The sequence below is a fragment of the Pholcus phalangioides genome, unplaced genomic scaffold, assembly GCF_987345545.1.
Source record: "Pholcus phalangioides strain wild (caught in Gottingen) unplaced genomic scaffold, Ppha-v1.0 ptg000015l_1, whole genome shotgun sequence".
Taxonomy (NCBI): domain Eukaryota; kingdom Metazoa; phylum Arthropoda; class Arachnida; order Araneae; family Pholcidae; genus Pholcus; species Pholcus phalangioides.
In genome coordinates this window covers 62,639,486-62,651,500 of record NW_028301608.1, presented here as the reverse complement: position 1 = coordinate 62,651,500, position 12,015 = coordinate 62,639,486, and the positions used below count along the sequence as shown (strand labels likewise).

Below are 12,015 nucleotides of genomic sequence, written 5' to 3'. Positions count from 1 at the left end.
GCTGCTCCGTCATCTCTCTCTCTCTCTCTCTCTCTCAAATTGCTTATAACAACATGGGAGACGTTATATAGAACATCGTCCCCATTAACTTTCAAAGTTATTTCAAACTCTTCGTTAAAATGTGGTGAAGAACTGCATTCTCTTTGAATCGGTGAACTCTGGGCTTTCTCTCTCTCTCTCTCTCTCTCTTTCTGGCAGTTTATTCGAAACTATGCGAGACGTATACAGGATGTTCCACCAAAAGTGTCCGAAAAAAAAAGAAATTCTATGGTTCATTGAAATCTCCAGTTAAGTATGAGACGCCACACAGTAAAAAGTGGGAAATTTTGTCGCGATGGTTGAACTTCTCAAAAAATGATTATTAGGAATACGGACCTTAATCAAAGAATTGTCGCGTTGACATAGAAAAGCATGCAAGTCATAAAAAAAAACAAATCTAAATTACTTTTTTTTCGTTTGTTAGTCTCTAAAAGAAGTAGTTCAGTTGCTACAGCTCTCCAAAGATGGCGTTCGCAACGAGTATTCAGGGCTTTGGCATAGACATGGTATACATAGAGACTTGTCCTGTAAAATTTGATTTTTGTGACACGTGCTTTCCCATGTAAACGCGACAGTTGTCAATTACCGCAATTTCCCGTGATGAAACCGCAACTTATATCAGTGTTCTTCAACCGCTGGTCTGCGAAACATTTCACCCAATTCATATATACAATGTGCATGGGTAACAGCGCGTATGGCATTTTATTTGCGAACCGTTGATTCTAGAGGCATACTTCCAATTCGAAAAAGTATTTAAATAACCTGTAGTACTCACACATGTCATTCATGTTGCAAGGGGTTTTGTATAGTTATTAAAATAAAAATGTTAACTTTTTATACGAACACCCTATGCTCAAGAACCCAATTAGGAAGTTGTTACCCTGTCTCTCCTGATGCAAAAAAAAAAAAAAATTAATGTTTCTAAGTGCAATATTCACTCAGATATTCGAATCGCGAAACAGAGGAAATTTGGGAAAAACAGCATTAAATGCGGAAAAACCGTTTTACACGCACTTAACGCTGTTTTTTAAGAAATTTCCTCCATTTTTTTAATTTCAAAATCTCTGCGAATGAAGATAATTAGAAACGTGGATTTTTTTTTTGCCATCAAAAGACAGGGCAACAGCTTTGTAATTGGGGTTTTGAGCACAGGGTGTTCGTATAGAAAGTTAGCATTTTTATTTTAATAACTATTCAAAACCCCTTACAACATGAACGACATATGTGAGTACTACACGTTATTTAAATACTTCTTTCTAATTGGATGTATGCCTGTAGGATCAAGGGTTCACCAGTAAAATGTCATATGCCCTGTCACCTACGCACCCTGTTTAAATATAATAGCTACTTAATTTTAAATTAAATTAAATGTTATACCATCTATTTATATTATTTTTTTATTTCTGTCTTAGCCGTCAGTAGGTCCGCAAATTATTGGTTTGTCTATTCGTTTTCCCTCCTAATTATTTTGCATATATCTACTAGTTGGAACCTCAGTATCACTAATCAGGGTTTTCAGGTTATTTTGCGTTATGTCCAGTGAAGGCTTTTATTCTTCAACCGCATAAAGGCGCAGTTTTGTACATTCAGTTTAGCTCTGTTTAACAGATTCTAGTATTCCACTTCTTCTACCAGCTCCTGAAGATTGCGGAGCGCCTTGCAAGCTTTCCTATCAGTGAAAATCATTAATACATCATCAGCATATAAAGCAAGAATTCCTTTAGGTACTTGAGGATAGTTGTCATCCATGAAAACGTTGTGTAGAATGGGTCCCAAGTTTATTCTTGATGGTTTCCTACTTTTATACGTTTTTTAGTTGCAATTTAATCCCTTAGTTTGACTTCAACGGTCCTATAAGAAATACGTACGACCTAAAAAAATTTTAGGATGATCAAGGGATAACCTCTGTTGATCATCTTCAGGAGAAGCTTCTCGCGCGAAATACTGTCAAAAGCCTTGTTTTAATCCAAAAACGACAACGGTTGTGTTTGTAAGCAAATATTTTCTCTCATTTGTTCCTCATTATCTTGCTATTTGACCTCTTTAACATGCTTAAATGACTATTTTAAAATTTTTCAAGACACGGAAATTGGCAAAAATCGAGAACGTCAATTATCGATATTTAAACAAATTTTCTTTTAATTGGTATCTATTGAATTTTTTTTTCTTTTGGTTTAATAGAGAGGCGGAAATTTTACTTAATAAATAATTTTCTTTATTGTTTTCTGTATAAAATTTTTATTTCCGTATTTTCCCCAATTATCATTTTTTCAAGAGGTTCAACTGTCACAGAATAATAACGCTGCTCTTTTTTCTAACCATTTTCCATATCTCACTTGAATTTAAAAAAAAAAAGAACCGTAGAATTTATATTACTTTCATACACTTTTGATGTGTAATTCACTACATATACAGTCTGTTCAAATACCTCTGGGACTTATATGTATGATACTTGTTCCTTCCAGCGTACACATGTGGAATTAGGATTCTGTTTGTGTATGAATACTCAGTGGCGTAACCGGGTGGGGTTGCAGGGATAACACTGGCCCTCCCGATAAAATGTTACTTACATCGGCACCTATTGTACCAAGTGACTTTTGATCTCTCTCTCTCTCTCTCTCTCTCAAAAAAAAAAAAACAGTATAAAACCCCTCTTAGCAGGCACCCCTCAGAGCGATCACCCCTCTTTCACGGCCCAATAACAATTTCCCCGTGTATAATAAAAGTATGCATTTTAAACTCCTGATGTCACTGACTCCTTTTTACACGAACTTTTCCATTCCGCCAATATCCAAAAAAGAGAGGTTTTACTATACTTTTTTACAATTTAGTTTTATTCTTTTTCCAGCCACTTTGTTGGACAATTTACCAGTTGCGACCTCGGAATTTGTATTTATACAGTAAAGAAAGAAAATATTTTTTTTAAATTTTTGAAATCGATAAAAAAAATTGAAATTAATTAAATAACAATCAATGAAAAACTAATTAAAAGCAATTAACTGAAAATATAAAATAAATTGAATTTTATTTTAATTGAAATCTGAAGTGATTTCTAAATTTGCGCCTAAATCAGGAACAAAAATAAAGGCGCCTTTCCCAATTTTGCTTCCCCACTAACAAAAAACCTGGCTACGCCACTGGGAATACCCACTGAATTTCTTGAGCAGACTGTGTACAATAGGCTTTGCATGGAAAATGCTTTTATGTTTCTTATGATTTTTTGTTTATAGAGTTCACACACACACATATACTTACTTTCATCGAAGATAATTTTTAATGAACTAAATAGAAGTAAGAAGCGAAGGAAGGAGAAATCTGGGAGATACGAAGTGGCAACAACTCGTGATTAGTTTGCGCTAATATGAAAGGTCGCTTGCAAGAATGATAGCTCATTGATCCCGATGCTTGTCTTTTCATTCAGATGTATGCGGAGTGTTTCACGAAAAGTGTCCGAAGTGCTAATTTGTGCTATTTCTCGAGTCTTGAAAATTTTGAGACTCGGTCGGGAAAAATGGCAAAAATCGAAGATTTTAATCATCGATATCTCAGAGAATTTCAGGTCAAATAATAGGGGGGGGGGGGGAATTGTCACTGAAATAGAAAAATCTGCATATTTTAATAATTGACATTTTTTTATCAAGGGCCGTACATAAATTTGAATTTTTGTACACTAATTCTTTGAATTATTATTTAATAGATGTGTCATAATCACACAAAGCTGGATTTTCTTTCTTGCTGATCATTTTTGGTGTTTTACCTTAATTTTAGATTAGGACATAGAATTTTTATTCCTTTCGGACACTGTTCGCTAAGACATTCTGTATGTTAAATATATTTTCATAACATCATAAAGCCTAAATAAAACTCCGACTCATATAACCTATAACACATTCATGATTTCAATCCAAACATGCAAGCCTTCCGTAACATTCATCTGCCATATGCCTGCTAACTGTTAATACGATGACTTTCAGTATTTGTAATTATGAAAAAAAAACAAGTGCCATTTTTTCTTTCTAAACCGATGTTCGTTTAGAATTTTATGCAGCCAACATGACCAAATAGGAGGGCGAGATTATTATTTAATATTGTATGAAGTAATTAATACGTACTTATATTTCCAACTGAGAATACTTTTTTAAATTCAGCAAAAGTCCGTTCGTTGTAACGACAGTTCACAATCAGAGGGAAAATTGTCGTTACAAAGGATTTCTCGTTATTAACGAATTTTAGTGTTTTGCACTGTAGAAATATTCAAATGGGGGGAAACACACACACGAACTAGATAAATTTATTTTTATTTTCCCTACAATTTTGATCTACTTTTGTTGAAACATGCATTTAAAATTATAACTAGATGCATATTTAAATGTAAATGATGAAGAAATTTAGATTTATATCTAGATTACACATTTATCTAGATGCGTAAGCAGCTGTCATATGCAATGTTGACCGTTTAACAAAATTCGCACTTTGAGGAATGGGGCAGTTTCTACACTTCTTGTACTATTCATTATATTATAAAGGTGTCCAATAACACTTTAGGGAGAGAAAAGTATTAAGACCTTCTGCCCATGAATAAGGTGAAGAGATTGTAAAAAAATGCCACTCTTTCCAGTCCATTTTACGTATAATTTTTTGAGAATGGGAAAGCAAAACACACACACACATGCTTTTCGAGAAGTTCCGCTGTCTTTATAGCGAATTTATTCTGATTTTCACTCATAAATAATTCGCTATAAGTGATTATTTTTCGTGTCTTTGGTATTAGCTCTTTGCCAACACTTGACGGACTTTTATTTTGTATATAGTTCATTTATCATAATTTTTCTGATATAATATCGATAAATTATTAGATTTCTTTACCTTTTTTTTTTCATGCATCATTCCGTCCAGCCCCAGGGCCATACGATGATGATGAAGCTCGTGGTGGAGACGAAGGTGGGCCCGTCGATATACGATACAAGGGAGGCAACATCCCTGGAAGATCATTCAAAATGCTACAGGAAATGACGGGTGATGGAGGTGAGCGAATACAGCATCATGTTTGGTTTATATCATTCCATTTAATGTGATAACATTTCTTATAGCTCACCCTAACACTTCGACTGATAGAAAAACAACTGTAGTGGCGCATACAATCAAAGCATCTAAAAATGTTAGGTGACCATATGACCCGAATTTCCACCCATTAGTATGAAAAAGTAGTCTCGTTCATTATCCTAATTATGACCAGGGCTGGAACTAGAGGGGCAGGGAGGGAGACTACCCCGGGTGGCAAAATTATGTATAATAATACAAATTATGTAAAATTATACAAAAATAATGTTTGATCCGGGCGGCAAAAATCATAGTTACGGCCCTGATTATAACGACAAATACTCATCTCGTATATTTTTACTTTTAAACGGTACACCACCCAGGCTTTGTCGACATTCGTCAATTTTAGTCATTGCCCCAATTAAGGTCTGTTCGGTATCGAGGAAATTTTATTAGCATGTACATAAAATACGTACATTAAAAAAAAATTACAAAAATAACTTACAACATTCAGAGTTTACAAAAGAAAATAGAGAAGGGGAAAAAAACCATAACTAATTATAAATATATACAATAACTTAAATTGCAGGAGACTCCAGCAGATCAGTGAGTGAGTTCTGGTTGGAAAACAATATGTATATGACATGAATGTATGTGATATATGACAATATGTATGTTTATTTCAAATTCCGATAAATTCCATCGGGTCAGTGAGACATGGCTGGGAGATAAAACAGAAGACAGAAAGAGAAAAGAGAGAAGAAGAAAAAGAGGGAGTGGGGAAGCTAAACCCTACAAATGAACGTTCGCCGGGAGCCAAAGCTGCATTAAGAGTTATAGTTGAGAGCCATAGCTGCATTACCTTTCAAGCGACTTTGCCAGGAGTCTTCAGTGCAGGATTTGCGCGGGTCGGATGGTCCAGCTTAGTCAGGAGACGTGCGCAATCAGTCCGAGTCTGATTGTGTCTGTCTTTTTAATGTCTTCCTACCAGCCTGGGCAACACCAGTTATAGCAGATATCTGCTACAGCTGGTGTTGACCTGGCCGAGCGTCTTGGCTCCACTGCGACGGTGCTAGGTACCTCTCCGTCTGCTTGTTCGACCATCTTAGCTTTGTCTATGTTGTCTTGCAGGAATACGACGAGCCTGATCAGTTTTCTTGTCGGTTCCAGTCTTTTTAATATATTGCCCATCCATACTTCTTCCATGTCTTCCGAGGGAGCTCTTAAGTGCAATTCTATCGTATATCGACAAGATGTGGAGTAGTGAAATTTTGTTCAACGTTCACCACAGCTGCAGCGATCGTTGGGAATGGACTTGAACCTTCCGTGGTCAGCAAAGAACGGTCCTAGTCTAGTAATGAACATAACCAGTTCTCAGCACCACTTGCTTTTCGTGGTTTTAACTCGACGCAGGATCTTATGCGTGGGCCTACCCGAACATAAATTCAGTAAGCTTCGGTGAAAATACGGGAATATATGAGCCATTTTTATGAAACTGCCGGGACGGTCCTAAATTACATGTAAATGTCTATTAAAATATGGGTCATGCGGTAACTCTATTTTTTATAAAAATAAATACAATAAAAAGGAAAATACCTTTTGGGCACAGTGTACAAGGTGTAGACTCAAAATAAAAAATCAAAACACCAAACACAGCCGTTTCGAGACTAATATAGTTCCTTCTTCAGTGGAAAAATGGTCTGATGTAGTGGCGACCGCTCACCAGAGTGGAAGCACGTGGTCGGTGGGAATTGGAGGATTCACCACGCTTTCAAACGCAGGTCTGAAATAGCAGAACTCACATTTTGTACAATATGGCAAGGGTATCTATAGTACTGGCTTCTGGTATTCCAGTATGTTTTCTGCCGTTTAATCGCGTGCTTTTGCTCTAGCAAGCGGTCTGCGCTATATCAGACCATTTCTACCCTGAAGAAGGGGCTATATTAGTCTCGAAACGGCTGCTCGGTGTTTCAATTTTTTGTCATTTTCGTTGAATTTCAGGCAATAAAATATTTCCAATATGGTGCTGCCATCTAACGATAATATTTAAAACCAATTTTTATAGTGGACTACATTTGTTGATTTTGTGTTTTAGGCTCTCCTGCTCCTTCCGTCTTCCAAGGTGGTCAGAGGAGGCTCACTCCTCAGGGTCCCATGTGCACACCGGGCCGGGTCATAGCCCCCGGAGAAACTCTACCCCAGAGGCAGTTCCCGAACCCAGAGGTTCCCGCTTCTCAGCAGGTCATAGAAGATAACGCAAAAGTTTATCGCGGAGGAAGGATACCGTCTCAGTCATTCAGGATACTTCAAGCGATGACCGGTGAAGATTCAGGTGAACAATATTCTCAGCGATTTCTCTATTCTTCTAACCGAAAAAAATGATAATCATCAAACGAGAATAAATGTTAAACTACAAGGTGTTCTATATATATTCATAAATAGTTTAACAATTCATAAAAATTGGAGGAATTGGTATATTTTTGAAAGCACTTTGCGAAAAAGTTATTCTCACAAAACTAAGGGGAATTTTTTTTTAACACAAAAAAATTAGTTCGAACTTCCGTTAACCCATTGACGCCGGTTGGAAAGAAAATTTGCCATTCGAAATTTTAATTTTCTTTCTTTGCCAATAAATATTAGAAAAGTGGTTGCACTCAGTGTTTTTTTTTTCTTTCTAAGAATCAAAGTCGTCTTTAATGGGTTAACAAAGAGTGCTACAAAAAAAAGCAAATCACTGGAAATATGCAAATAAGGGTGTACGATAGGGTTACCAGATTCGAAAACTGAGAAAGGAGGATGTGTCCACGTACGCACCCTTGATGACATCATTTCCCCAAATTTTCGCAACGAATGACATCATTTCTCTACCAAAAAAATTAAATCTTTCCACCACAATAATTTTTCCCAATTAAAATCGAATCGCGCTATATATGTTATGTAAATTTAGTAAATCCAGTCATTTTGCATAGTTGATAGCCATTTTTCTAAAGTAATAAATTTTGTTTTTCACATTTATACCGGTAATTATGTGCAATCCCCAGCTCATATTGGTAAATATGCTAAATCGTCAATAAATTATTTAAATTTACCGGAAACTGACCGTAAAATTCTGCCCAAATTTCAGCTTAGAATGATGAATTCGATCAGTGGTGTTGCTCATATTTAAAATGTTGATAAACGTGAAGAAAATATGAACTTATTCTGAAATTGTGCATGTTTGCAACATGGTGTTGTTGTTGTTGCACATTTAGCAATTTGCATGCACTTTTGTGTATTAATACTGAAAAAGGTCAAAATTTGTAAATGCATATGCATTTGCATATAATCCGGGCTCTAGTTATGAAAAAGGATATTCGAACTCAACCGATAAGTTGTCAACAAAGAGAGAAACAAATATTAATGATAACTTACACAAACTTGGTCAAGTTTGACTAATAATTTTAAGACAAACGGGGTGATACAATTCACGTTCACTATAACAACCTCACATTATTACAACTGGTACAATATGTTGTAAATGTTTTTCTATTCATCCCACGTTATATTTTTCATCCAATATAATGGCCTGCAAAGACAGCTCAATCCAATACAATGTCTGAATTCAGCTCTTCACACTCCTTGTTTTCAAAAAAAAATTAACAAAACGTGTATTTCCCTGTCCTTTTATATCGGAGGATTTCGTATAAGGGGCCGTTCAAGTATTACGTAAGCAAATTTTTAGCCATTTTTGACCCCCTACTCCCCTGTCAGCAAAAGTCAGCAAAACTCTAACCCCCCCCCCCCCCTGCCCTTGTCAGCAAAATTTCATCAGCTCTGCCGCTCTGAATCCTAACGCATATTGGTGGGATCAGAGACGTACACAAGGGGGGCATAGGGGGCTCGTGCCCCCCCCCAACGATCAAAAATTTATTTTTTTAATGCAAAAAAATATTTTTTTTTTAAATTGAAATTTCGGAAGAAAATACCTTTATATGTTGTTATAATCAATTACTGTTAATTTCAATGTTATTTGAAGGCTATGACTTAAAATTTATTTTTAATAAATTCATTGTGTCCCACCCTCTAAGCCATATGATGATAAATTGCAAAAAGGCCCTTGGCCCGAGGACCAAATATGGCCCTGGGGCTATCTGATGCGGCCTGCCCTCCTCAAACTTGATTTTGTAAAAATGAACTAAGCGGCACATTTACAGTGGCACAGTTCCAGAGCACTTAAGCGGCCCGGACACATTTCCAAATCACTTGGATCCGCGAAAACTTCAGAGATCATTAAAGTGGCTCCGTAGGGTTCTTATCAATAGGGGGGATGTTACTTCAAGTGCCCACAAACTATCGAAATGTTTTTCTCGTTTTTGACGCACCGAGTAAGATGCCATTAAAAATATTTAATATTTTCAATAAAGGGTAGTTGATAACATAAGCAGTATCCAAACCCCCCTCCCCCCCCCTTGTCATCAAAAGTCAGCAAATCTGAAACCCCCTCCCCTCCATCGATGCTGACGTAATACTTGAATGGCCCCCTAACCTGTTTTGTTTGCAATGGTGAGAGGCACCAAGAGATATCTGATGAACACTTGTGTGTGAAAATGTATCCCCCTCCCTACAATCCGGATTAAGGAGAAAGGGCATGAGAAGTTCAGACTACGCCAAAAGGACTTCCAATGCACATTCAAAATGAATCTTTTTTCTGATAAGAGGAGAATATACACACACGAGTGAACTTCGGTTTTCATAGTTAAAATAAGCACTTTCTTGTTTACATTCGTTCATAGGCTGCCTGAAATGAATGCAGCGCGATGCCCTTGGACATTAGATTGCTTGTTTGCAAGTGTGTGCAAGAAATTAATTATTAAAATTTTATTATTAATTTCTGATCTGGAAAATTTTCGTTGTGAATGCTTGCATTATATAAGAAAATGACAAATATAATTTTTATTTCGTCCTAATATGGAATTATCTCAAGCGGCCTTTTTATCTCTCTCGAAATTGGATGTAACGACTGTTGACTGTACTGTGTTTAATAGCACCATTTATGAAATTTTTTTATCAACATATCGTCGGTGTTCAAGCAAAATTTTATGCCGGACTACTTTCTTTCTTTCAAACCGAGCACAATTCAGGTCTATCGCAGTGGGCAATTTTATTTATTTCATTATTACTACTGTAGTTGATTAGAATTTCCAATTAGTTATTTAATGATATGAACAATTATGAACCACACTTATCTAAAAACATCAGTGAATCTACTGTAGTAGTTGAAAATCTTTTTCTTTTTTAATTTTTCTACTTTTCTCACAACGATTCAAAAGTTGACAAAATCTCAAAACTGGGTGTATAAAATATAATAATATTCTAAAGGAGATAACCCTAGGGTACGATTAATAGCTCATTTCCGAATTTTCCTGTGACTGACGCCTGCATAAGGTTTTTATTGTGATGTTGACATTGGTAGACAAAGCACTATCGGTGAAGTTGCTTTACCTCAGCCGCCTGCTGAAGCTTAACGAACGCCTCGGACACAGAAGAGATTGAAGAGAGGTTCAAGTCCAATCACTCCTGATTTTCTTTCGTGCAGCGCTTTCTTTCGAGAAAAATTTGAACTGAATTTTTTCTTAGTACTAAAACAATCCCCCTTCATGAGAATAACATTTTTGCAAACTGCATTTAAAATACCAATTCCTTTCATTTTTTATGAATTGAATTCATATGCCACCCTGTACAGTTAATTGATCTGGTGACTTAACCCCGATCTAATCTTTTTTGTATTTTCTACAGGTGAAGGAGTTACGGACATGTGAATTCACGGCATTTCAGAAGTTTAAAACTTTATCGATGATTTTGAAGTTTTTTCTGTATTTATTTTATCCGAGTCTCATATTTTTAGCTAGTTTCTAGAATTTCTTAGAAATTGTTCTCTTTTTTTTTTCGAAAAGGTAGACATGAAAATCTTGTGTTACGGAAAAATTTCAAGACCCTTCATCTGTCATTAAACCGATGACATGATAAGATAATGAAATTTTAATGAAATGATAAGAAGCAACTGCTTTCTTATCCCTGCGTTAAAGAATCAAAAACATCATCGCACAATAGATTTCTTTGTTATTACTTTAAATATCTGTTATTGTTATTAGAATCATTAGCTTTTTCTTTTAATTTGAGAAAAACATGACAAAAAATCTTATGAGAAGTATGTATCAATTTTTTTTGAATGAATACATTAAAATATCCATTTCTATGTTATTCATGATATCTATTTTACATCTATATCAATCATAATATAATATTTTCATCTTATAAAATCGCTTTCGAGGAAAAACGAGTGGCTTCTGGAGAAAAGCTTTTGAATATTTTCTATTCAAGCTATATTTCAAATGAAAAACAATAATAATAATAATAACTGAGGTATATAAAATAAAGAATTCGTTACGTAAGTTACAATTTGTTTTTGTTGTTCTGTATTATTTAGGATTAAAAAACAGTCTTTGAAAAATCGAGTTTCAAACAAGTTAAAATTCTTCATGAAACATTACCCTTGAATATTTCATGGGAAGTCTCGTTTTAACGTGAGAATGAAAAATGAACGATATTATGTGGATTTGTCGTAATATTTTGACCTCATTTTTTTTTCTCTCATTTTTAAATCAGTATTTCCCACGTATTCGGGGAAGAGGGAGAGGGGGATAAATAATTCCCAAAGTACTAAAAATTTGGACTAAATGGAGTCCTCCTACCTTTTAACATGGTTAAAAACTGCTCTAGTAGAAATATCATCAAAAATATTAGTTAACTCTTCATTTATATCGAATTTGGTATACATATTTTTGATTGCATACGCTATGATATGCCGATGAAATGTTTGACATACCTCTATTACTTAACTGAGTCCCCCTTAACCCTTTCTGACTCTGCATTCACATGTGTGTGGGTTGCTTTTTT

At 35.4% G+C, this 12,015-nt stretch overlaps 1 protein-coding gene across 2 annotated transcripts in view; it reads left to right on the top strand.

Moving 5' to 3' along the window:
* The window catches only part of LOC149076438 (uncharacterized), a 31,063-nt gene extending 19,553 nt beyond the window's left edge, over positions 1-11,510 (top strand). For both annotated transcript variants that reach the window (XM_089244005.1, XM_089244003.1), the window contains 3 exons: positions 4,936-5,064; positions 7,175-7,411; positions 10,855-11,510. In XM_089244005.1, the coding sequence (XP_089100131.1) occupies positions 4,936-5,064; positions 7,175-7,411; positions 10,855-10,877 (389 nt within the window). In that variant the 3' untranslated portion in view covers positions 10,878-11,510. The remainder of the gene's footprint in view (positions 1-4,935; positions 5,065-7,174; positions 7,412-10,854) is intronic.
* Positions 11,511-12,015: the final 505 nt, after the last annotated feature.